Below are 23,498 nucleotides of genomic sequence, written 5' to 3' on the forward strand. Positions count from 1 at the left end.
ATGGGCCATCACTGGCAGAATGGGAGGGAATCGCTGGGAATAGCCCACCTTACACTTGAATGGGCTGTGTCCTGCTTCCATACAAGGGCTGCATACCCCGTGCATTTAGTCTGGAGCCACAGCAGAGAAGGCAGGATGCCTGTGCATTTCAAAGGCATGCCTCTGAAAGCTTCTCCACACTTCAGAGTCATAACTGGGTACAAATATTTGACTTCAGACGCCAGCTCACAGAAGGCCAACAGGGTTGCTATGATGCTGCGGGAGGGATGCTTTGTAGCTGCCTGAGTGGCAGTGCTGTCAGTAACCAGACGATGACCGCCAGAGACCAGAAGTTGGCTCTTGGTGCGCGACGAGGGATGGCACTGTAATCTTCAAGTCGACATCCAACGATCCACATCGAGGAACGTCTCCGAACACGCGTTGATGAGTTTGCACCTTGCAGCTCAAATCATCACCAAATATTTTGTAATAAGTTGCTTTAGACGGAAGATTGAATCAGGTAGGTTTATTTCTAAATACAGAGCTGCACGTGAGTGGAGGACAAACACGTGGGCACTCCTCCACTACCAGCACGGATTCAACCGTCAACCACAGTGGCATAACATTCTTTACCCTGCATCATCACATTTTATAACCTGGAATCTTGTGTACTGATGATGCCCTAACAATAGCTAGGCAGCAAGGTATAACACATTAAATGCAGCTCAGGGCGCCGTTGCCACTTCACAGGTTAGATTCAAAGCTCCATTAATTCTTCACTCGTAAAGCTCTGAGTTCTACTGACTCTTCACAGGTAAAGTTCAGTGCTTCATTGGGTCTTCATAGGTGGAGCTCAGAGCTTCTATGACCTTTCACGTGTAAAGTTCAGAGCTTCATTGACACTTCAAAGGTAGAGCTCAGAGGTGCATATTATCAAGCACGGCGTTAAAATTATCGCCGCTTTAGCGGCAGAAAACTGCTGCTAAAGCGGCGATAATGGGCTTGATAATATGCCCGTGAGAATTCCCATAGAAGCCCATGTTGACACAAGAACATGGGCTTCTATTGGAATTCTCAAGGGCATATTATCAAGCCCATTATCGCCGTTTTAGCGGCAATTTTCTGCCGCTAAAGCGGCAATAATTTTAACGCCGTTTCTTGATAATATGCCCCATAGTTCCTTTGACTCTTCACATGTAAATATCATTTAACAGATCGGCATGGATAGCACTGTGCTATTCCTATGCTTAAAGACTTTGTTGTAGAAATGGCAAACTACTTTGTCCCTTTCTGTCTCTGTGTGGATAGCACTGTGCTAATCCTATGCTTAAAAACTTTGCTAGAAAAGCATACATTTGAGGTGAGCAAATCTAGAGTGTCGCTGGTGTTGAGGGTACTCTATACAAAAGCTGCCTTCCACCTAAACTTGGGAACTACCCAGAGTTCTCTTCTTTCTTAGCATAATTTATGCGTAACTCCATGCCTGCAAGGGTATTCTTTTGATATATATATATATATATATATATATATATATATATATATATATATATATATATATGAATTCACTGAAAAAACCATAGGTTTCAGGGGCGTTATAGTTAGTTGGACATTTCACTCGTACAAAACCAGTGAAATTCCCCCGTTATAGTTAGTTGAGCTAACTATAACTCGCGCGCCCGCAATGAACTGCTGATAACGTCACATATTACATTACTCACGACATGGTCAGTAATATCACTCATGACATCACTGAGGACATCTCAAATGACATCACTGATGACCTCATCCTTGTGATAGAGTGGCAGACCTCCTCTCACCCTAATATAACCTTTGATACACACACTCAAAAATAGAAACTAACTGCAACCCAAATACCCTCACCCACTCTAAACCCTAAAAAACCCTTGCCACCCAAATACCATACCCACCCTAGACCCTAACAATACCCTTGCCACCCAAATACCCTTACCCACCATTAAACCTAAAAATACCCTGGCCACCCAAATACACCTACCCATCCTAAAATACCCTTGTCATCCAAATACCCCTACCAACCCTAACCCCTAAAATTACCCTTGCCACCCAAATACCTCACCCACCCTAAACCCTAAAAGTATCCTAGCCACCCAATTACCTCTACCGACTCTAAACCCTAGAAATTCCCAAGCCACCCACTACCCACACCCACCCCTAAACCCTAAAAATGCCTTGCCCTAATATTTATATATATTATATTCTTTTCTGTGAAATACTAACATTTTCGTGGTAAAGGCACGCGTGGCAAAGGCATATGCACGGTAGCATTTTGCGTAGTAAAGGCATGCGTGGAAAGGCATATGCGTTGTAATGGATGCGTGGTAAAGGTATTGCGTGGTAACCAACGCGTTGTAAAGGCTCTTTCCCATCAGTGAGTTATAGCTTGAGTTCTATGGTACAATGTGACGGGATCCTCGTTTGGGTATACCTGTCACACTTACGACATAACGTTTTTGTACACTTAACTTCAGAAGCATAAATGTTACCACTCGATGACTTCAATACTGCTTTTAAACGAATAGCGACATCGTGGTTCACGTAAGGCCAGCCTTGTCACTATTACAAAATAAGATAATGAAAACAGCACTACATCCACCACCCAGTCACTCAGTGTAACAACACAGTGATAGGGAAACATGTAGGGACTGTAAGTAAATGATGCACACTTTATTAATAGAAATCTAAACACTTGATTTTAGTGAGCAGTACTGGGTTGATGCCTTAAGGTATGTTCTGCAGTAAATCTTCTATGCATGAGCTTTCTAGGAATTCCGATCATACCACAACCCCTTATTATACCAAGAATTATCTGACAACTAGGAGCTGCATCAAGGTGCTGCCATTTTAGAAACATATAGAAGATTTCCGTACGTAAGGGTTAGGTTACATCCAGGAGGAATTGCTACCACTACCACTAGGCCACATCTTTAACACAACATTCAATCTGTGATCCCCTGCTGACTTCAGGGGAGAAGTTCTGGGCCCTGAGCTGCCAGAAGAGGCTTAAATGTAATAGGTTCCATGCCTTGGCAGATTACTTAACATCCTTGTCAATTCTCTGCGTACTTCGCTGAGGTCTCCAGAGCTACCGCACTAGTTCTGTTTCATCTACAGCCAAGGTATTTTTCCACTCCTTTGTCTTATCTTGAAAGCAAAACTCACTGCCAAGCGGGAGAGGGAAGCAAGGATACAGAAGCCAAGCTGCTATTTGTTATTATGAGAACAGGGGTGTGTTGTGCACAAAGTATTTATTGGGTTTACCTAAGCATGTTTGTAGCCTCATACCCTGCTGCCGAGGGCTATACCGGTTGTTAAAGGCCCTGAACCCGAGTTATGGGCCTGAGCCACAGGCGAGGGCCTATAACGAGGGAGAAGGCCTTTAACAGCTATTATTGTCCAAGGCAGAAGGGCTACAAAACTATTAGACCAATCCGTCCACTGAGGATAGAATGTTCTCAATTAAAAAGGGAGAAACAGAAAGATGAATGTTGGAGCAGAAGTCTCGTACCAGCAATTATTAGCCCTGAGCCACTTCATAGTCTTCAATAGAGCTTCCACCATTCCAGTGTTCTCATATAGCTTTATAGCCCACTGCTGAGGGCTATATCCTTTGTTAAAGGACCTTAACCCCAGTTATAGGTCTGAGTCACAGACAAGAGCCTATAACAAGGGAAAGGACCTTTAACAACTGGCATAGCCTGAGGCAGAAGCGCTATAAGGCTATTAAAACATTCCACCCACAAAGGGGTAAAATATTCTAAATTAAAAAGAGAGAATCATGAAGACAAACAGTGGAATGTTGGGACTCAGGGCTTATACCAGCCATAATAAGCTCAGAGCTACTCCATTGTCTTCAATTGAGCGCAAACTTTCCAATGTCCTAATGTAGCCTTAGAGCCCGCCGAAGCGGGCTCTCCCGCCTATTAAAGGCCCGCTCCAGTGTTAAAGGCCAAAGGTGAGGGCCTTTAACAAGGGAGCTGGCTTTTAACGGCCGGTAGAGCCTGCCACGGAGGGCTGTAAGGCTTTTAGACCATTCTGCCCCGAGAGGGCAATTGTTGATTTCAGGGTAAGAGGTGAGGGTCCTGAATCTCAAATAACCATCAAGCAATTTGTTCTATGAATGCATATTTTAAGCCTTATTTGCTAGTGGGACAGGGTTGATGACACGCGAGTGACCTATTGTTGTTTAATCTTTGGGAACATGGTGCCCAAACAAGTTTTAAAACTATATGCTACTATCCCACATTTGTTTCTTTTTGAAGAAAAGGCAGAACACATTATAGGATTAATTCACAAAGACCTTTCTGAGAACAGATGTGACTTACTCCTTTATTTCCATGACCAAATCACACCTACTTGTGAAAGAAGGTTTTTCTATTTCAGGATATCACATTTTCTTGCATAATTTCCTAAATGTTTATGACAAATCTTAATCTGTGTCCTTTCCTCATTACCTGGCACTTCAGTCCAGGTACAAAATCAATTTTGTTGTATAAAGCCGCACACACAGTAGACTTGCTTTATTGCCCAATTCACATTGGAAAAAAAGTAGAAAAAAAGGACTCTGCCTCTTTCAGACTACTGCATACAGACTGCATGATGCACATGGTGTTTACAATCATAACAGAGAAAGAAGTGATACAAGTCAACTCACTGGGAGTGAGTTGGAAATTACATATTATACAAATCACATATCTGGAAAGACCAGGAGCCTGGCTTACCTGGGATGACTTTATTAAATGAAAGTTGGCAGAAGTAAAATCATTTTCTCATCACAAATTCAATAATTGCATCATTGCAAGATCTGCTAAAAAGAAAAAGGAGTATAAAGAGTCCCTTTACTGGGAAGGTTTTGAAACATAAAATCAGGGTCCACCAGAGACTAGTCTGTGTGCATTTTTTGGATATCCCGGTGTCCTATTGAAGGATGTCCAGGCAGTTCTGTTTTGCTTTGAAAAAGGATGATGTTCAAACCGAACCCTCAAAAACAAATGGTCAATGTACAGTACTTCTTCACTTGTTTTAATTTGAATGTCCATAAAATCTGTAATAGGGGATCATAGGTCAAGCTTTTTCTCCAGGGAGCCTTCTTCTGTATCAAACATTAATCATGTCTAAGAAACAGTACATGAATCCATCTCATGTCATTCCTATAATAAATCTGCAGATCACTATTTTGACAATAAAGTTAACATGAGTCATTTTAAGATCACTCATAGATAATAATATGTACTGTTGAATAATAGCCTATTACAATTCATGTATTTTTTTTTATTTTTGGTCTTGATTTTGAACAGTCAAAATGCACGGAAATATTTAAGCCATCTCAAGCCTTTAAAAAAAAAAGAATCTCCAAAGAATAATGTAATAACTAAGGACTCCAGTTCTTCAAGGCGGGGCTGGCAAAATAATTCTTGCTTAAAGAGTTCTCAGAGTATGCTGTTAAAAATATCAAATGTTTGAATGGAACACGATTGATAGGGCCAAACACTGGGCTCAGAGTTTGATTTTGCCAAAATAATTATTTCTTGGTTCAATAGTATGCTTTTGGAAAGGGTTGAAATTAAGTGGGTGCTTGTTATTAAACACTAGCTCTTCATCATCCTGTAATCAATTCAAACTCCCCCTCGGATGTGCATTTCTTTACCAAAGTAATGCAAGTTGATGTATCTGGGAACCAATAAATGATCAGGATGAATTGTCTTTCATGTTTGTCTCAGAGGACCAAAGCCATGCTCAGATTTCAAGACGGTCACTTAAGTGTGTAAATAAGTCCCATTGACACATTTTTTATGTGAATTTATCTTGAGTGGATATTCCAAAGGTCTAGAATGGCTGTGGCTCTTATACTGAAATGTTGAACTTCATTGTTCAACCTCTGCTAATCTATGTTGGAGACACATTTGGTATTTGTTAGGTTTTGGGTGATCACTTGTTCTACAGGATAAATGTTGCCTAAAACTCTTCAGAGGGCCTTGTGCAGTAGACACAAAAGTTTCAATGATAGTCCTGAATGAATGCATTTTTTTTCATTAAATACCTACATAAAAGGGGAAGGTGCTATGAATGCGTCTTCTAAAGGTATTTATACATGGTTATCCTCCCCGACATGAATGAAGAAAGTCACACAGCCACCAGTTTGAACCTCCTTTGATCCAGATAAGCTTTACACTTTGTTTTAAGCAAATACAAATAGTCCCCTGCATGGAATAATAATAATACCATATACATTAGACTTTTTTTGTGAGAAACGTACAAAAAAATAAAATAAAGTTGTTGGTAATATATAAACATTAATTTTGGATCTATTAGTCAAAGAAACTCCTCCCCTAATACCACAGCCTTTATTACTGTGAGTAATTGGATTGACAGATGAGGGGGGGTTTCAGTCTAAACACTTGTAGTTTCACTCGTTCTACCACAGCGTAAGTCAAGCGGTATACAGTTTAAACACAAATGTCCCATTGGAGGAGGTGGACGCGCCTCAGCCCCACCTGCCATCAGTTCATCATCCAGGTGGCATGTTCCAATAGACTTTCCAGCTTGTCTAAGTCTGGCTGTATCATGCCAGTACTATGCGCACCTGGTCTCTGTTCTGACCTTGCATCAGAATTGCTGCCACAATTGTGGAAAGGGTCCCACAGCATTCTGCGATAATGTGAAACCGCTACAGACAAAAAACAGAAAAGGTAAGGACTGGAAAGGTTACTATGAACAAGCTTTTTTTCAGACAGCTTCAAAAGAGCTCAAGGGGGTTCCTCTTTCCTCCCTTGTAGGTCCCAAAGATAGTTTATTTTATAGGAAATGACCAAAAATAGTTGTGCAGGCAATGCTCCTTTTCACATCAGAAGTAGAAGGAGGGAGCTCCAGAGCAGAATTGACCAGTGGCAATGATGTGCGGGTAGTGAATGAGATGTTTCAGCAGACTTCATGTGTGTGGAGTCTATCAAGAGCCTTCCTTCCGTAGGGACCTGAAAAAGAAAAGGGTATTGCAGAAATGAGTAAGGAATAACAAGCATTTCTGAGGTATCTGGAGATTAAACAGACCCAACCATCTAATATAGTCTTTCGATATTTTCTCTGTAAATCATATTGGGGAATGTTGTATAGCCCATCATCATTGATTGCACCAAATCCCTTGGAATTATCTTAGGTAAGAGAAGGAGGGTGGGAGCACACTGCCTCACACCCCAACCCTCAATTTGCTCCAGTGCATCATGGTAAGTGCAGTGAATGATAACACTTACTTCAGTAGTAGTCTTTAATTGTTCACCCTTGGTGCAGCCTGTGCTTTGTGACTCTAGACAAGTGTTTCTGGTTACATTCCCTCTTCAGTAGAAAATAACACGTCATTTTGGGGATGCTGGGCCTAGACTTTGGGGTACAGAGACCTGACAAGACTTTGGGCAGCATTTCCACTGGGTCACCAAAAGTCCATCTTGAACCCTCCAGGCTTGCATATATGTGGCTATCTGCCAATCGTTTGACTATATTATGCTTTAAACCATCACCCCACAATTGACTACCTATTAACGCACTGTGCATTTACAAAACAGTCTGCTTTGTTCATAAAAACTACCAGGGCTTGAAAAATCCACTCGGCCATTTGCGAGCTAGATTTAATTAGGACGAGTTATTTTTAGGTCCTAATTGACCTTTCTGATGAGTAGAAAGACAAACTGACTTTTGACCTCTGTCTCTGAAAGCAGAGCAAATGTGACAAGATAGCAAGATTTAAAGGAATCTTTATTGCTCACAATGTAAATGAGCAATAAAAATGCCTTTAAATCTTGTTCACTTGTCACATTTGCTCATAGAGGTCAAGTGCATTACAGTTAGGTCGAGTAGATTTTGTCAGTTACTAGACCTGAAGGTCTAGTAACAAATTTCAGATTTTTCGAGCCCTGACTACACACAAACTCTCACCATTATTTCGCACATAAATGTGTTGATTGAGGGGGGTTGTTTGGGTTTGAAAAAACCTTGAGTCATTCTCTCTGAATGCACCAGTCTTTAAGAAGAAACTTGGTACTGTTGTTCCCTTTGTTCCCCGGGAATCTGGAACCCACCCAGCCACCTGAATTCTGTGTATGCACTTCCCAAGCAGAACTTTAAAAAAGACCTGAAACGTCTCTCTCATCTTTGTTCTCTAACAGAAGTGCCTGTGTAGGATTTTCAAACTCTTGCACCTGCCAATCAACTGTTTATGCCACTGACTTAAGTGACAATAAGAGCTGAAAGTTAATTTCCCACAGAACACCACTGAATATTTTACATGAACACAAAGGCAAGTGATCCCACAGTCAACCGAACAACTCACCGATTATCAAAATAACAAGTTGCCCAATTATTGACCGTTATTTGATCGTCCATTCTGGCCACTCAGTTTCAGCTAAGCAAACTGGCCACCGAAACGCGTCTGCCCAAGAACCAAAAAATGGCCACTTATAAAGACCCTCCATCTTTTACCACTTTATATTTCCCACCTATTGTATTCAATAATGAATTGTGTCTTTTCTCAAATTGGTGTGGATTCGATATGGACCCTATTACTATAGGTTTTCATTCTATAAGTACCAATTACATACCAACATAATCATTTGTATATTATGAGCTTTAAATATTGCTTTTTCAACTGATAGCAGGTTAGCCTTTAATTTTGAGAGAAAAGAAATTCCATCAATTACAAGTTAGCTAAATTATATGAGGTGGAATTCTATGACACCCTTGCAGCTCTATTTTTATTTGTGTATGCAGTGTGGACAGTTGAATGGAATGAGGTTAGCTTGAAGGCTGGGCTTTGTTACAGTTAACATTGTGTTATGTTATGTGATTAGTTTTCGTACAAATTTGCCAAATAATTTTTGATGCGGCATAAGGAGACCTTATCAGTATACAGAATTACACGGAAGCACTAGTTAAAATTATGTTAAAGTGATGCTGGATATTAATGAGTATTAAGGGAGTGTCTATAAATGTCATGATCAATTATTTTGTTTGTTTTTGGCTTTATTTTTTAGAGCATTGCTTCAAGAGTGGACCTAGCACAATCTCATGTCTGTACCATGGGATATATAAAATAGAAGAGCAGAAAACCAGACTACAGTAGAAATAAAAAGTGGGGCAGTAAAGGATATCATGATAGCAGTTAGAAAGGAAAAGAAGCTGTGATTGCCACTGTCTTGTAAAGCACTGGTTTTGAGGGCGGTGAAGAGACAGGGGCATGAGCTGTGGTGCAGATGGAAGCCACTAGGGGTCAGGGGTGGAGTTACGGTGCACCTGGTAGAAAAGCAATGCTGGGAAATACATACTCTCATCAGGACTTTGCCTCTAATTAACTCAACTAATTGGCAGTGTATTCATTATGCCAGACTTTGAATATGTTTTTTAACAATTGTACACTTTTATAACTGGGTTGCACACCAAGGGTCTATGAGTGAAGATCAGTGTTGTGTATATACCAGCCCGTTAGCGCTTGAAGGCAAGGCGAGGGATGGCTGGGCTGAATGGAGGTATCCAAGGGGTTGTGAGAGGTCCTGTTCAGGATTTCAGGGGGCCAGTCAAGGTTTCTAAGCAAATAATGGGGTGTATGAAGGGAGAGTGTCTAGGAATATTATGTGTTATCTTAAGGCAGGTTGTGGGTTTCTGAAGGGTGTGAGGTTTGTTATTTTTCAAGTTATATTATGAGCTATCTAAAGGCAGGTTGTGGGTTTCTGAAGGGAATGAGTTGGGTCTCAGAAGGGCATGAGGTTTGGTATTTATTAAGATTTGGGTGATCAATTGTGCTACAGGATGTAAGTTACCTAACTCAGTTAGGGTTTTTTGAAGGAGGGCTGCAGGTTGGCTGATGTAGCCCAGGCCCAGGTAGCGGTATTTGGAGGCTGATGAGCCTAAAGGTCTCTGAGGATAGGCGGATGATCTATGAGGCCTAGTTAGAGAAATTTAAAGGTGCTAAGAATGGACAAGGGTGACTGAAGAAAGACTAGTTGGGAGTCTCTGGGGGTCTGCTAGGTGTACGTAAGGGCATGCCAAAGATCTCTGCATTCTTCGGCACACATAGAAAGAGGGAAAAGCCTCTCAGGATTATTTTACTGCAGGAAGGTGCCTGCTCAAAAACAATCCTGCCAACAACGCAGACAACCTTGCACAATGGTGCAAGGGTGCCTGTGTTAGTGCTAGGCAGCTTATTGTGTGTCAGCGCAGGGGGAAATCAGGAAAGCGCCGTATGCCTTAAATACGGCACATTTCTGACCTTTCCTAGAGATGCAGTCCAGCCCTGCAAGATGACTTGCTATGTTACGCCTCTATTTCATAAATAAGCCCCCGAGTTATTTGGCCATGCACAGCAGACCAAAACACCAAAGGGCCATTTTATAGAGAGTGCCCCAAGGGTGTAAGACGCATACCCTGACTTGGCTGGAGGAGTGGTGCCTTGCAAGTGAGGGAATCTTGTGACTTTGGCCAATTGCTATATTATAGATGCAGGTGTAGAGGCAAAGAGACATTCAGTGGATGCATTTACTGGGTGCCATTTAGAGGGGGTGCAGAATGAGTGTGCCCCCCGAAGGCACCCCTTGAAATGTGGCCAGACAGTTCCAGGGACCCACAAAGCCACCAGCAGTGGGATCTCTATGTGCCTTTGAAATGCAGGTCCGGTTGCCTCCTGCGTTTAAAGACGAGACTTGAGGCATCAAGCAGCCATGCTGCCTTTCACTGCTGTACTGTTCCCAGTGCAGGCGCGAGTTTGCGGCTGCGATGGTAACAGCGCATTTGCTGTAATAGGTTGCCCAGTCCTAGTCTGCGCATGTCATAAAACAGAAAGTGCGCTGCGGTGCAGACCATGGCAGTGCACCCTATATGTAATACAGGTCCTGGTCCGTCAATGACTCTGATTTGGTGTGCCATCTACTGGGGGCCAACTGCAGTATCCTCTCCAATGAGGTGTGATCAGAGAGCACTTATTTAACAACCGCACTTAATGCAAGTAAACAAAGACAGAGAAGCAGAATATAATTAGAATTTGAAGTTTCTTGTCCGCCCATTTCCAGACTGCTTGAACATCCATCATCTTTATAAGGGTGAAATCTGCATCCATTTCTGACCAACACCTTATGGAAGACCGATCCAACTTGTTTAAAAAGAAATGTAGGTGAGCTCCCCAAAATGAGAAGTCTTCAAGGCCATTCTTGCTAGGCCTTAAAGTACCTTCTGTAGCACTCCAATAGCCAACTATAAAACACCAAGGGGCATATCTACAAGGCGGCGTTAAAATATTATCGCCGCTTTTGCGGCAGTTTTCGGCTGAAAAGCGGCGATAATTTTATCGCTATATCAGCAAGGTCACGCTATCGCGTGAAACCTTGCCTTAGCGCCTGAATTCCTAACGCCCATCTTTGCATCTCTAATGAGATGCAAAGTGGGCATTCCTCCCCAGGATAACGGGAGAAATGTGGCTAAGCGACATTTCTCCTATCATCAAGACTCACGCAAAGCAGCATAGCGACAAGAAAAGTAGCGATAACCTCTGTTATCGCTACTTTCCTTACGCCTGCTTTGAAACTGACTTAGCCATGATATCCTATGGAAGGTGGATATCATGGCTAAGTATGTGAGGCCCTATAAGCAAGCTAACGCCAAACTTCGTGGGATTATCGCTGGGTTTCCAGCGATAATCTCATGTTTGGCAGTTAGCGTTAGGATTCTTATCGCTTTTGAGATAAGCGTTGCTAATAGCCCGCTATCTCAGCGATAAAAATCCACGCTAGCCGGCGATAATTATCCTAGCGCTAAGTGTCCTTAGCGATAATTATCGCCGGTTGTTGCTGATATGCCCCCAACAGTGTTATGACTGTGTACATTACACAGTATGATGGAGTGGTTTTACAACATACCTTACACCACTATTAGTCCGCATCCGTACCTGCCAGGTTGCTCATGCATTTGAAGCCCAGCTGACCTGTGAAGCAGGATCAGCATCCCTTGGACCTGGTGGTGAGCAAGGACTAATCGTATTCGTTCCTCAAATGACGGCAAAACTGAGATAGACTGGTGATAGACAATTCCAGGGGGACCAGAGCCGGGGTGGGAACTCGGCTAGTTGCAGCACCGCCTTCCGTTGTGAGCAACGAGGTGCTTTGTTGAAAAGCCCCCGTAAACCTAGACCTACCATTTAAGGGGTCACTGAACACTAGCTTAATCGGACCTGGTGCTCAACTGCAAAACTGGTTACTACTGTATTTCGCCATTTCAAGAACCAACATTGCGGTAGCGCTAGAGCTGAGACAATTTCTTTAATTACTCACCGTCCTGATGAATTGCCACTAGACCCGTAAGGGGCTCCCTTAGGCAAGAAACATGTCACCCTTACACACCACACAGGCCCTTTTGGACCATTGTATCCAGTAAGGGCTTCCTGCTATTAGTTAGGTTAGTGCACCCAGGAATAAAATTTAGATAACAGGGCGGCCCTAGACCTATTTGAAACACCACTTTGCACTCACTGCACTACCTAGTCCACACACCCACATGCACCCAACGGCTTCATCAACAAAAGATCTCCGCTAAAGATCCCCTTTGGGGGTGCCTGTCGGGCATTGCAGGGCCGGCCCGACGAGTAGCAGGCCCAATGATGAAGCATGACATCCTTCAGGGTGTGTGAGGGCACTTCGTAACAGACCAGAACTCTCTCACCCTCACTTAGGAACTGCACACCAGTCTATTACACAAGTTTACGTTTAGGGAGTACGTGTTCAGGACCTGGTTAAAAAGCTCCTGGTTCCTCTTGTTTAACGAAAGGAAAGGCAAAGCTGACATGCCACTATGGGTCTATTTACTAAGATTTTATGCAGTGTTTGTGTCACAAAAGTGACGCAAATTGATGCAAAATCTTTTTTAACTATCTACTTTCCAGCACTAAACTTGTTTAGTGCTGGAAAATCTCTTGAAAGTAACGTGCGCTGCTCTGCATTACTTAGCGCCAAGGGGGCATACCATGGGTGGTGCATGGGCATTCCCATGCAACCAGCAAAGCTTTCTGACACTAAGCCATATTTACTTAAAAGAGTAGACAGGATTTAGCGTCAGGAAATAGCCCCCATTTCAAGTAGGTGCTATGAAGGAGAAGTGCTTTCATTTCTCCTTCCTTTTCCGACTTTGTATGTGCTGCACTGTACAGCACACATACAAAGTGGGAAACAGTTTAAAGTTAGTCTGAGCATAGTATTTTTTACTGGAAGGCTATCCTTCCAATACAAAACCTATACTAGACTCCCGCAGACACCAGTGCACTATGGTGCAAAGGTGTGTGCGTGGTGCACAGCAGCTAATTTCAGCGCTGACGCTAGGGAGAGGGTAGGTGAGTGCCATATTTCTGAAAATATGGCGCTCTCCTGCTCCTCTCCTCATGCAACGCAGCACAGCTTTTTCGCCTACTGTGCTGCGTTGCGTTAGATTTGAGTATATCTGCTCCTAGGTGTGTTTCTTGTTGTATCACAATTTGCCTAACTCTGTTGTGGAGTACCCTCACATCTAGGATAGAACTGCAATACTTCATCATTGTTCTGTTGCTCGGATGCCAATAGTCCACCAGTTCAATTTATAATGTTATCTTTTATTGTATCAGACAACCTGCTATTTAAAGTAAGTCTCCTCCTGTTAATCAACCAACTTTCAATAAAGAGCACAGTTGCCTCGCTGTCGCAGTCACTCACCTCGGGGCCCAGAGACACCCGTCTGTCAGTGTAATGTGTCTATCACCTCATTGTTTGCTCACTGCCACCATTGCTGCAAGCTATTCTCCCAGGACCGAGCAGGGTGTTATTACAGGGAGACCACACCCAAGATGCTAACCGTCAGACCCCATTAAAGGGGGCCGAGGACAGGCAGGGGCTACTGGGCCCAACTGTGGAAATTGAGTTTGTTTGCCACTGGTGTCCTGGGGCCCATCCTACTACGGCTCTGCAAACTGTGCTAAGTGCACCCTTTCCACGCTTGACTCTCAGGGTAGCGAGGAAGAGCACCCGGAAGCGTCTTAAAGAGGTATAATGCGGGCAGGTGGGAAGAGCTCAGAACTCAACAATCAACCAACAGAAACAATCATGTAGTGTGCAGATTAACGTACATCATTCGGTTACATGAAAGTGCATTAATCTCATAACAACACAAAATACTACAAAGGTCAGCTGAGAGTGTAGGCACGAGATTATAATCTCATCTATGATCTTCAGTAAGGCACTGCACGCTCTCCGAGGTGCCCTCCAACTATCAGAGTTCACTAATGTCTACGGTCCCTGATATGTTCGATGGGTATAGGCATTAATTAGGCAAAGGTGCAGTTCAGTCTAGAAAACCCCACTGGCTAGATGCAGTGGCGTAACAAAAGTTTAGGGGGGCCCCCTGCAAAGGACATGGAGGGGTCCCTTCTGGACTTACTCAGGAGCTCTCAGGCCAACGAACAGTGCTGAGGGAGTCCCGGGAGCTCGGTCCTCCTGCACTGCACAGACTGCGGGGGCCTTTGTAACACCACTGGCTAGATGTGTTAATCACTAATTTTGCAGACTCAAGTTTACCAAAGCAAAAGTCTTACATTCATATGGCAGGTTTCTCTGTGCAAAGCTATGCCTTGTTTTTATCTTCTTGGAGAAGATGAAGCACTCGTGGTACACAGACTCGATCATGATAGTTCCAGCCTGTAGGTGGGCCTTCAATGAGTGTGCGCATGTGGCAGTTGTGGCTTTCGATCAGATCAGGGTTTCCAAAATGGCGGTAATGAAGTTTCTTCAACTCTAATGATGACCGCAGCAGCGCCGGTCTCTTGGTGGCATGGCAAGATGCCGGATAACATGTTTATGCTTCACTTTCGAAACTCAGAAGACCAAGGGACTCCGCACAACATGAGTCAATCCTGGCATCACTCTTGAATGTTTCAGTGCATTTCACAGCAGGAATTCCACGGGCGACAGGGGGACCATTTCACAAAACGACAGATGCTTCTGGTTTTGCTCCCTGTCTCAACAGCTTCTTCTGGATGTTCCTCAGTCTGGGAACCTGCAGAATTTCTTCTCCTGGAATGTCTCTCCTCCTGCAGGACCAAGTACTCTCCTTCTCTCTCAGCAGGCAAAAAAGGTTCTAGGAGCTATATACTCCTTCAGATCCTCTAGCAAGAAGTGCAGATTTCAGGTAATGCTGCTACACGTCTGGGAGACTGACTGCCACGCAGACACCAGCCCTGAGTGGAGTGACTACTCTGTAGATCACTCCTTCCTTCCTCATGAAGAACTTTGAAGCGGAACAAAGAGGGGAGGTCGGGACACACTTTTATAGTCATTTTCCATAAAAGGGATGTGGATCCACTGTCTAAGGCCTGGAACCAGTCTGGGTTGGTTCTCTTTCAAATGTCATTTTTAAGCTTTGTATGAGGCAGCAGTCACTCTCGCCTCATGTAGCAAAGATGTTGGCGCCAAGCAGGCGTATCCAAAGTAAGGGCACAAAGAAGTGTGAGATCTTTGCATCTGGCGGACATCAGCCTTTCTGAAGCAATAATCTGGGACAGGCATAGGAGAGGCCTTGCCTAGAAACTTCCTCACCTTGAACAGACTCTGCAGTCCCACCCCTCACCCCTATAATCCACCAAATGACAGTGCTCATAAATAACTAACCAGCAACCCCCTGCTAACAAGGACCTAATTGAATTTCCCAAAGATAGCCATGTCCCTTTCTTCCCTCACTTCAGTAACCGAGTCTCTGCCATCAAGCATAGGAATGCAGTCAGTTTACTTTTACTGCCTGGGGAAGCTGTATTTACCCTCCATCTTGACCCAGGCTCTACCAGGGAGCATCAAAAAGGATCCGATTGGGCACAGTAAATGGACTTCCAACACACAGTTTTACTACCACACATGTGCTACTCATCCACTGCACACACATGCACTTGACACGCACACAAAATGTCAGGGCAAATATATGGGGTTGATGTACAAATGTTCTGATGGATACTTCTAACTGCAGGTTCTTCATATCTAGTATAAACCCCAGGTGCAAGACTGGAAGTTTTCCAGTGTGCAAGGGAATGGTGTCCCCACTGATGGGTTAAATACATATTGAGACTGTTGGAAACAGATGTTGGTGATAAAGTAGTATAACGTCTGCCTCTAGTATTTCGACACAGGAAATGGCTCCAAGACTAGCAAAGACTGTGCCCTCATGCCTCCAAAGGCAATCTGGTATTATGAAGCAAAGCTGTACATTGCAAAACACTGAAAAAATGATCGGACCTCCCGTAGGACCCACTCCAAGTCGAGGGTACAAACTTATTCCCGCTCTCAAGATTTCTCCTGCAACAGGTCTTCTTTGCAGTTGAGGTTGAGTAAGTCAAGGGAGAAGCGTAAGAAGTTGAAGCGGGATTCAACCCCATACAGCCACTCTGAACAAAGAAAAAGTGGGAGGGCAACAAGGGGCTTCCCCTGGCGATACTGCAGCACGTCAAGGCCTCTAAGGAGGCCATGTTGTGTATTTTTGGCACTCTTCTCTCTCTGGCCTGCTTTTGGGCCCCTAGGATCTGCATTGACCTCCAGTTGGATTGTTGGTGCCGGGTTTGCCTTTGGTTCCACCTCAACACCTCTAACCTGCAAGCAGTGGACACAGTGTGACTCCAAGATCCGTGCTTATTATCTATCCACCAACAACATTGGTGATGCTGGATTTTGAACCCCCTGCTAACTCCAGTGCAAACCTCGAGGCAAAACAGCTTGGCTCATTACTGAGGTCACACATCCGACCCCAGTATGCTCTGATTTACACAAAACTCTTCCTCTTCCACAAAGCGTTCCTCACCTTTCTGGTTCAGATTCGGATCAGCCTGAGAATGATGAAGGTGGAGATTTTGGGGATGATATAACCGTAAGCACAGTGATAAAGATGATGAGATTTAGATGGACTTGCAAGAGGCCAGTAGGCTAGATACCTCTCCAGACACAGGGTTGGTGTCGCCCATTGAACCCACTACAGAAGAGAGCACATTTTTTGCTGTGATGCAGCTGAAGTCCTGGGCCTACAGCCACCTTCAGTGGATGCCACAACTGACCTATTGATTGAAGTTTTGCACCTAGAGCCAGCTTCATCTGAGCCCTTACTCCCATTTAATGAAGCCCTGACTGACAATATCATAGGAACTTGGGTAAGGACCTGCTCTTCTTCACCAGTAAACATTCAGATGGCCAGATGCCATAGACCTGCTCCAGATGACCTGGACATTTTTACACAGCACTTGATTCCTGAGAATAAGATGTTCCAAGCTTCTACCAGTAAGGTTAACCCTAATTCATTATTTCTTATGACCCCTCTGAAAAGGGACGCAAAATGGATTGAGGCATTCAGTAAGTGGATATTCTCCTCTACCAGCTTGTTTATAGTTTGACAGCGGTACCAGAGGAGTTACGGGCTTCTTTGGCCCAAACGATTCAGAACGACCATGATGCAGTCAAATATGTACCTTGAGCTGGCTTGGATACTATTGAATGCTTGGGGCATGCAGTGGGCACTAGTGTGGTGCACCGCTGCCAGGCATAGATGACATCTGCTGGCTTTTAAGGGGACATGCAGGCATCAATAATGGATATGCCTTTTGTTGGTTCCTACTTTTTTGGAGAAAAGACTGATTCAGCCGTCAGATTCTTGAAGGAGAGCAGAGCACTTTCTTTTGGCCTCTCAATTCCTGACAGACAATTTCTCAGAAGTTTCAATCATTCAATCAATCGATCAAAGAAGATGTATATAGAGCATGGCTACTCGTAGAATGATCCGGTGCTAGGCAGACAAGAAATCGACCCAGGCAGGAGCTGACCTACTGATATGCAGTTTGAAACAGCACATTTTGAAGATTGTGTATGAAAGCAGATTCATCATTCATGGTCCTGAGGTCCAAAGGAAGAGCGTTCCAAGCCCTGAACACATCCAGGGCAAAGGGGGAGTAACCCCATTTTTTCTTCCACTAGCAAGGCGCCCGAAGAGCGGAGGGTTTTGGCAGGGTGATATGGGGTTACCTCCTTTGCCACATACACTGGGCCAACCCGATAGAAGGCCCAGAGCAAGACATTTTAACTTGATCCTCTATTTAATGGGCAGGCAATGTAACACCTTAAGGTGAAGATGGATATTGCCCCCCCAGCCCAGAGGACATTTAGGAGTATCCGGGCAGCCACATTTTGTACCAGCTGACGTTTTTGTAGCTGGTAAGCCGGAAGTCCCACAAAAAAAGAACTGGCATAATCTAGCCGGGAAATGATGAGAGCATGGATAACCGTCTTCTGGGCCAAAATTGGGAGAAGGCGTAAGAATTTTTTCATAGACTTGAGAAGTCCGAAGCACACACGAACCACCACTGTCCCGTGAGGCCCAAGGGAAATAGAACTGATGAATTTAATCTCAGATTATGCACAGATTTAGCTGGGGACTGGGAGTGAGGGCAGGAATAAGATCAGGCCAGCAGCCTCCGTCACAAATTGATGGAGGGGAACCAAATAGGTGAATTTCTGTTTTGCTTATATTACTCTGTAGATTGCTGTGTCGCACCCACTTGAAAACAGCAGTTAGGGAAGACTCGAACTTGCTGTAGGAATCGGTCACATTCTTATCCAATGTTAGCAGGATCTGCATATCATCAGCATAGGTCACAATCTGGATGCTAAAGGGTTCCACCAGTGGCGCTAGGGGGTCATATAAACATTAAAAAGTGTCAGTCTCAAAGAAAAGCCCTGGGGAACCCCACATTTTAAAACGTTAGAGTTCGAGGTGAATGGTGACATCCAAACTGATTGACTTCTGTCCTTTTAAAAAAAGTGGACACAAGATAGGCCTGAATCTCCAATGGCTATATTTTCCAGACGCTGAAGGAGAATGTCATGAGAGACAGAGTTAAAGGCCACGAATAAGTGAGACAATATCAAGGCGACCTGTTTCCCTTGGTCCACCACCATCTTGATGTAATCAGTGACCTTGATCAAGGTGGTTTCCATATGAACACACAGATGGAAATCAGACTGGGACGGGAGCAGCAGCTAGCCCTGCTCCAAGAAATTGGACAACTATTTATTAATACTCTTCTCCAGTTTTTTAGAAAAAGCGGACAGTAAGGTGATAGGCCTGAAATTACTCAAAATTTCAACCCTTTCTAGTGTACTCTAGAGGGCGGTTGAATATGCACCACCAAGCTATACCACCACCACAGCAGTCAACCCAGCCACCAGACATCATGCAGGTCACTAGGGACAAAGGTCCCCTTAGTTCTCTGCCCCTGCAGCATCGGCCTCCAAGCTGCTTTGACTTGTCCTCAGCGGCATACAGCCACCCTGTGGGAGGAAAGATCAAGCATTTCCTTACAGGACCATCACATCCGAGAGATATGACCTCCATATTGTCCAACAGGGTTATGCCCTACCATTCCTTTCCGATCCATCTCAACTTCCACCCACATCAGAGCGACTTTTGGAGGAGTGCATTTCCATCTTGCTGTGAGAGGTGCAGACTCTACTGGAAAAAAGGGCCATCAAGAGTATGGTGTCAAGAAGAAGGAAGAGGCTAGACTTCTGCTTCGTCCTCGTGCTGAGGAGGATGAAGTCCATCGTCCTATTTTACATCTCTATCCACTGAATACATTCCTGGAACGATACATGCAGAAATTCTCACTTTGGCCCAAGTATTGCTTGCCCTGGTCCCAAGTGACTGGATGGTTGCCTTAGGTCTGCAGGATACGTATTTTCAAAGGTGTACCTGCAGTTCAAGGTCAGTTAGGAGCATTTTCAGTTTGCGGTGCTCCTCTTTGGCATTTCTAGCGCCCTTCGGGTATTCACAAAACTGATGGTGGTGGTCACAGTACATCTTCAGATGTTGAGGAATACCAGTTTCCTCTACCTCGACAACTCGCTACTGAGGAAGGGCTTTCCACAATCAGAATAGATCACCTCCAGACACTGAACCTCCTAACATAAATGGGGTTCTCGATCATTGAACCAAAGTCGCACCTGACTTCTATTCCAGTGTCTCCCCTTTATTGGAGCCATTCTGGACATGGTGCTGTTCAGGGCCTTTCCTCCCCAGCAACCAGTCCACGTCATTCAGGCTATGATCCTGGTGTTTTATCCTCGATCCTAGATCTCGGTGAGAGATGCTCTTAGGGCCATATTATCATGAATGGCGATAACATTATCGCCGCTTTAGCGGCAGGAAACTGCCGGTAAAGCGGCGATAAGGGGCTTGATAAAATGCCCATGTGAGATCCAATAGAAGCCCAGGTTCTGGTGTGAAGGACATCAAACCTGAGCTTCTATTGGAATTCACAAGGGCATATTATCAAGCCCCTTATCGCCGCTTTAGCGGCAGTTTCCTGCCGCTAGAGCGGCGATAATGTTATCGCCATTCTTGATAATATGGCCCTCAGAGTTCTATGGCTGTTGGCCTCATGCACAGTGGTTGTCTCCTTCACCAGGTGGTGTACGCTGCATTAATTTCATGTTAATGACCCCTACTCAGCTGCATATAGTACGTTAGAGATTCAATTTTTTGCTGCATTAATTTCATGTTAATGACCACTACACTCTACTCGGCAGCATGTAGTGCATGTTTGATATTCCACTTTCTTCTGCATTAATTCCATTTTAATGACCCCTTCTATCTACTCCGCTACACGTAGTGCATGTTATGGATTCCACTTTTTGCTGCATTTATTCCATGTCAATGGCCCCCACTATCTACTCAGCTGTAAGTAGTGCATGTTATTGATTCCACTTTTTGCTGCATTCATTCCATGGTAATGACCCCTACTATCTACTCGGCTGCATGTAGAGCATGTGAGAGATTTCACTTTTAGCTTCATTAATTCCATGCTAATGACCCCGACTCTCTGCTCGGCTGCTTGTAGTGCATGTTAGAGATTCCACTTTCTGCTGCATTGATTCCACGTTAATGACGCATACTCGCTAATCAGCTGCATGTAGTAAATGTTAGAGATTTCCCTTTTTGCTGAATTAATATCATGTTAATGGCCCCTACTCTCTACTCTGCTGCATGTAGTGCATGCTAGAGATTCCACTTTTTGCTGCATTAATTTCATGTTAATGACCCCTACTCTGTACTCGGCTGCATGTAGTGCATGCTAGAGATTCCAATTTTTGCTGCATTAATTTTATGTTAATGACCCCTACTCTCTGCTCGGCTCCATGTAGTGCATGTGAGAGATTCCACCTTTTGCTGCATTACTTCCATGTTAATGACCCCTACTCTCTGCTCGGCTGCATATAGAGCATGTGAGAGATTTCCCTTTTTGCTGCATTAATTCCATGTTAATGACCCCTACTATCTACTAGGCTGCATGTAGTGCATGTTAGAGATTCCACTTTTTGCTGCATTAATTCCATGTTAACGACCCCTACTAGTACTCGGCTGCACGTAGTGCATGTTAGAGATTTCACTTTTTACTGCATTAATTCCATGTTAATGACCCCTACTCTCTGCTCGGCTGCATGTACTCCATGTTAGAGATTCCACTTCCTGCTGCATTAATTCAATGTTAACGACCTCTACTCTCTGCTCGGCTGTATGTAGAGCATGTGAGAGATTTCCCTTTTTGCTGCATTAATTCCATGTTAATGACCCCTACTCTCTACTCGGCTGCATGTAGTGCATGCTAGAGATTCCAATTTTTGCTGCATTTATTCCATGTTAATGACACCTACTATATACTCGGCTGCACGTAGTGCATGTTATAGATTCCACTTTTTGCTGCATTCATTCCATGTTAATGACCCCTACTCTCTGCTCGGCTGCATGTAGTGCATGTTAGAGATACCACTTCCTGCTGCATTAATTCAATGTTAACGACCCCTACTCTCTGCTCGGCTGCATGTAGAGCATGTGAGAGATTTCCCTTTTTGCTGCATTAATTCCATGTTAATGACCCCTACTCTCTACTCGGCTGCATGTAGTGCATGCTAGGGATTCTAAATTTGCTGCATTAATTTCATGTTAATGACCCCTACTCTCTGCTCGGCTTCATATAGTGCATGTTAATGATTCCAATTTTTGCTTAATTAATTCCATGTTAATGACCCCTACTATCTACTCGGCTGCATGTAGTGCATGTTAGAGATTCCAATTTTTGCTGCATTAATTCCATGTTAAGGAGCCGTACTCTCTGTTCGGCTGCATGTAGAGCATGTGAGAGATGCCACTTTTTGCTGTATTAATTACATGTTAACGACCACTACTCTCTGCTCGGCTGCATGTAGAGCATGCGAGAAATTTCACTTTTTGCTGCAATAATTCCATGTTAATGACTCCTACTCTCTGCTCGGCTCCATGTAGTGCATGTGAGAGATTCCACCTTTTGCTGCATTACTTCCATGTTAATGACCCCTACTCTCTGCTCGGCTGCATATAGAGCATGTGAGAGATTTCCCTTTTTGCTGCATTAATTCCATGTTAATGACCTCTACTATCTACTAGGCTGCATGTAGTGCATGTTAGAGATTCCACTTTTTGCTGCATTAATTCCATCTTAACGACCCCTACTATCTACTCGGCTGCACGTAGTGCATGTTAGAGATTTCACTTTTTACTGCATTAATTCCATGTTAATGACCCCTACTCTCTGCTCGGCTGCATGTACTCCATGTTAGAGATTCCACTTCCTGCTGCATTAATTCAATGTTAACGACCCCTACTCTCTGCTCGGCTGCATGTAGAGCATGTGAGAGATTTCCCTTTTTGCTGCATTAATTCCATGTTAATGACCCCTACTCTCTACTCGGCTGCATGTAGTGCATGCTAGAGATTCCAATTTTTGCTGCATTTATTCCATGTTAATGACACCTACTATATACTCGGCTGCACGTAGTGCATGTTATAGATTCCACTTTTTGCTGCATTCATTCCATGTTAATGACCCCTACTCTCTGCTCGGCTGCATGTAGTGCATGTTAGAGATACCACTTCCTGCTGCATTAATTCAATGTTAACGACCCCTACTCTCTGCTCGGCTGCATGTAGAGCATGTGAGAGATTTCCCTTTTTGCTGCATTAATTCCATGTTAATGACCCCTACTCTCTACTCGGCTGCATGTAGTGCATGCTAGAGATTCTAAATTTTGCTGCATTAATTTCATGTTAATGACCCCTACTCTCTGCTCGGCTCCATATAGTGCATGTTAATGATTCCAATTTTTGCTTAATTAATTCCATGTTAATGACCCCTACTATCTACTCGGCTGCATGTAGTGCATGTTAGAGATTCCAATTTTTGCTGCATTAATTCCATGTTAAGGACCCGTACTCTCTGTTCGGCTGCATGTAGAGCATGTGAGAGATGCCACTTTTTGCTGCATTAATTCCATGTAACGACCCCTACTTTCTGCTCGGCTGCATGTAGTGCATGTGAGAGATTCCACTTTTTGCTGCATTATTTACATGTTAACGACCACTACTCTCTGATCGGC

General features: G+C 43.9%; 1 protein-coding gene across 1 annotated transcript in view; it reads right to left on the reverse strand.

The window, feature by feature from the left end:
- Positions 1 to 4,356: 4,356 nt before the first annotated feature.
- GFRA4 (GDNF family receptor alpha 4) overlaps positions 4,357 to 23,498 on the reverse strand; it is a 722,713-nt gene continuing 703,571 nt past the window's right edge. Inside the window, exon 8 of the mRNA XM_085642694.1 lies at positions 4,357 to 6,986. Coding sequence (XP_085498820.1) covers positions 6,855 to 6,986 — 132 coding nt within the window. The 3' untranslated portion in view covers positions 4,357 to 6,854. The remainder of the gene's footprint in view (positions 6,987 to 23,498) is intronic.

Source organism: Triturus cristatus, chromosome 2_2 (genome assembly GCF_964204655.1).
Source record: "Triturus cristatus chromosome 2_2, aTriCri1.1, whole genome shotgun sequence".
Taxonomy (NCBI): Eukaryota; Metazoa; Chordata; class Amphibia; order Caudata; family Salamandridae; genus Triturus; species Triturus cristatus.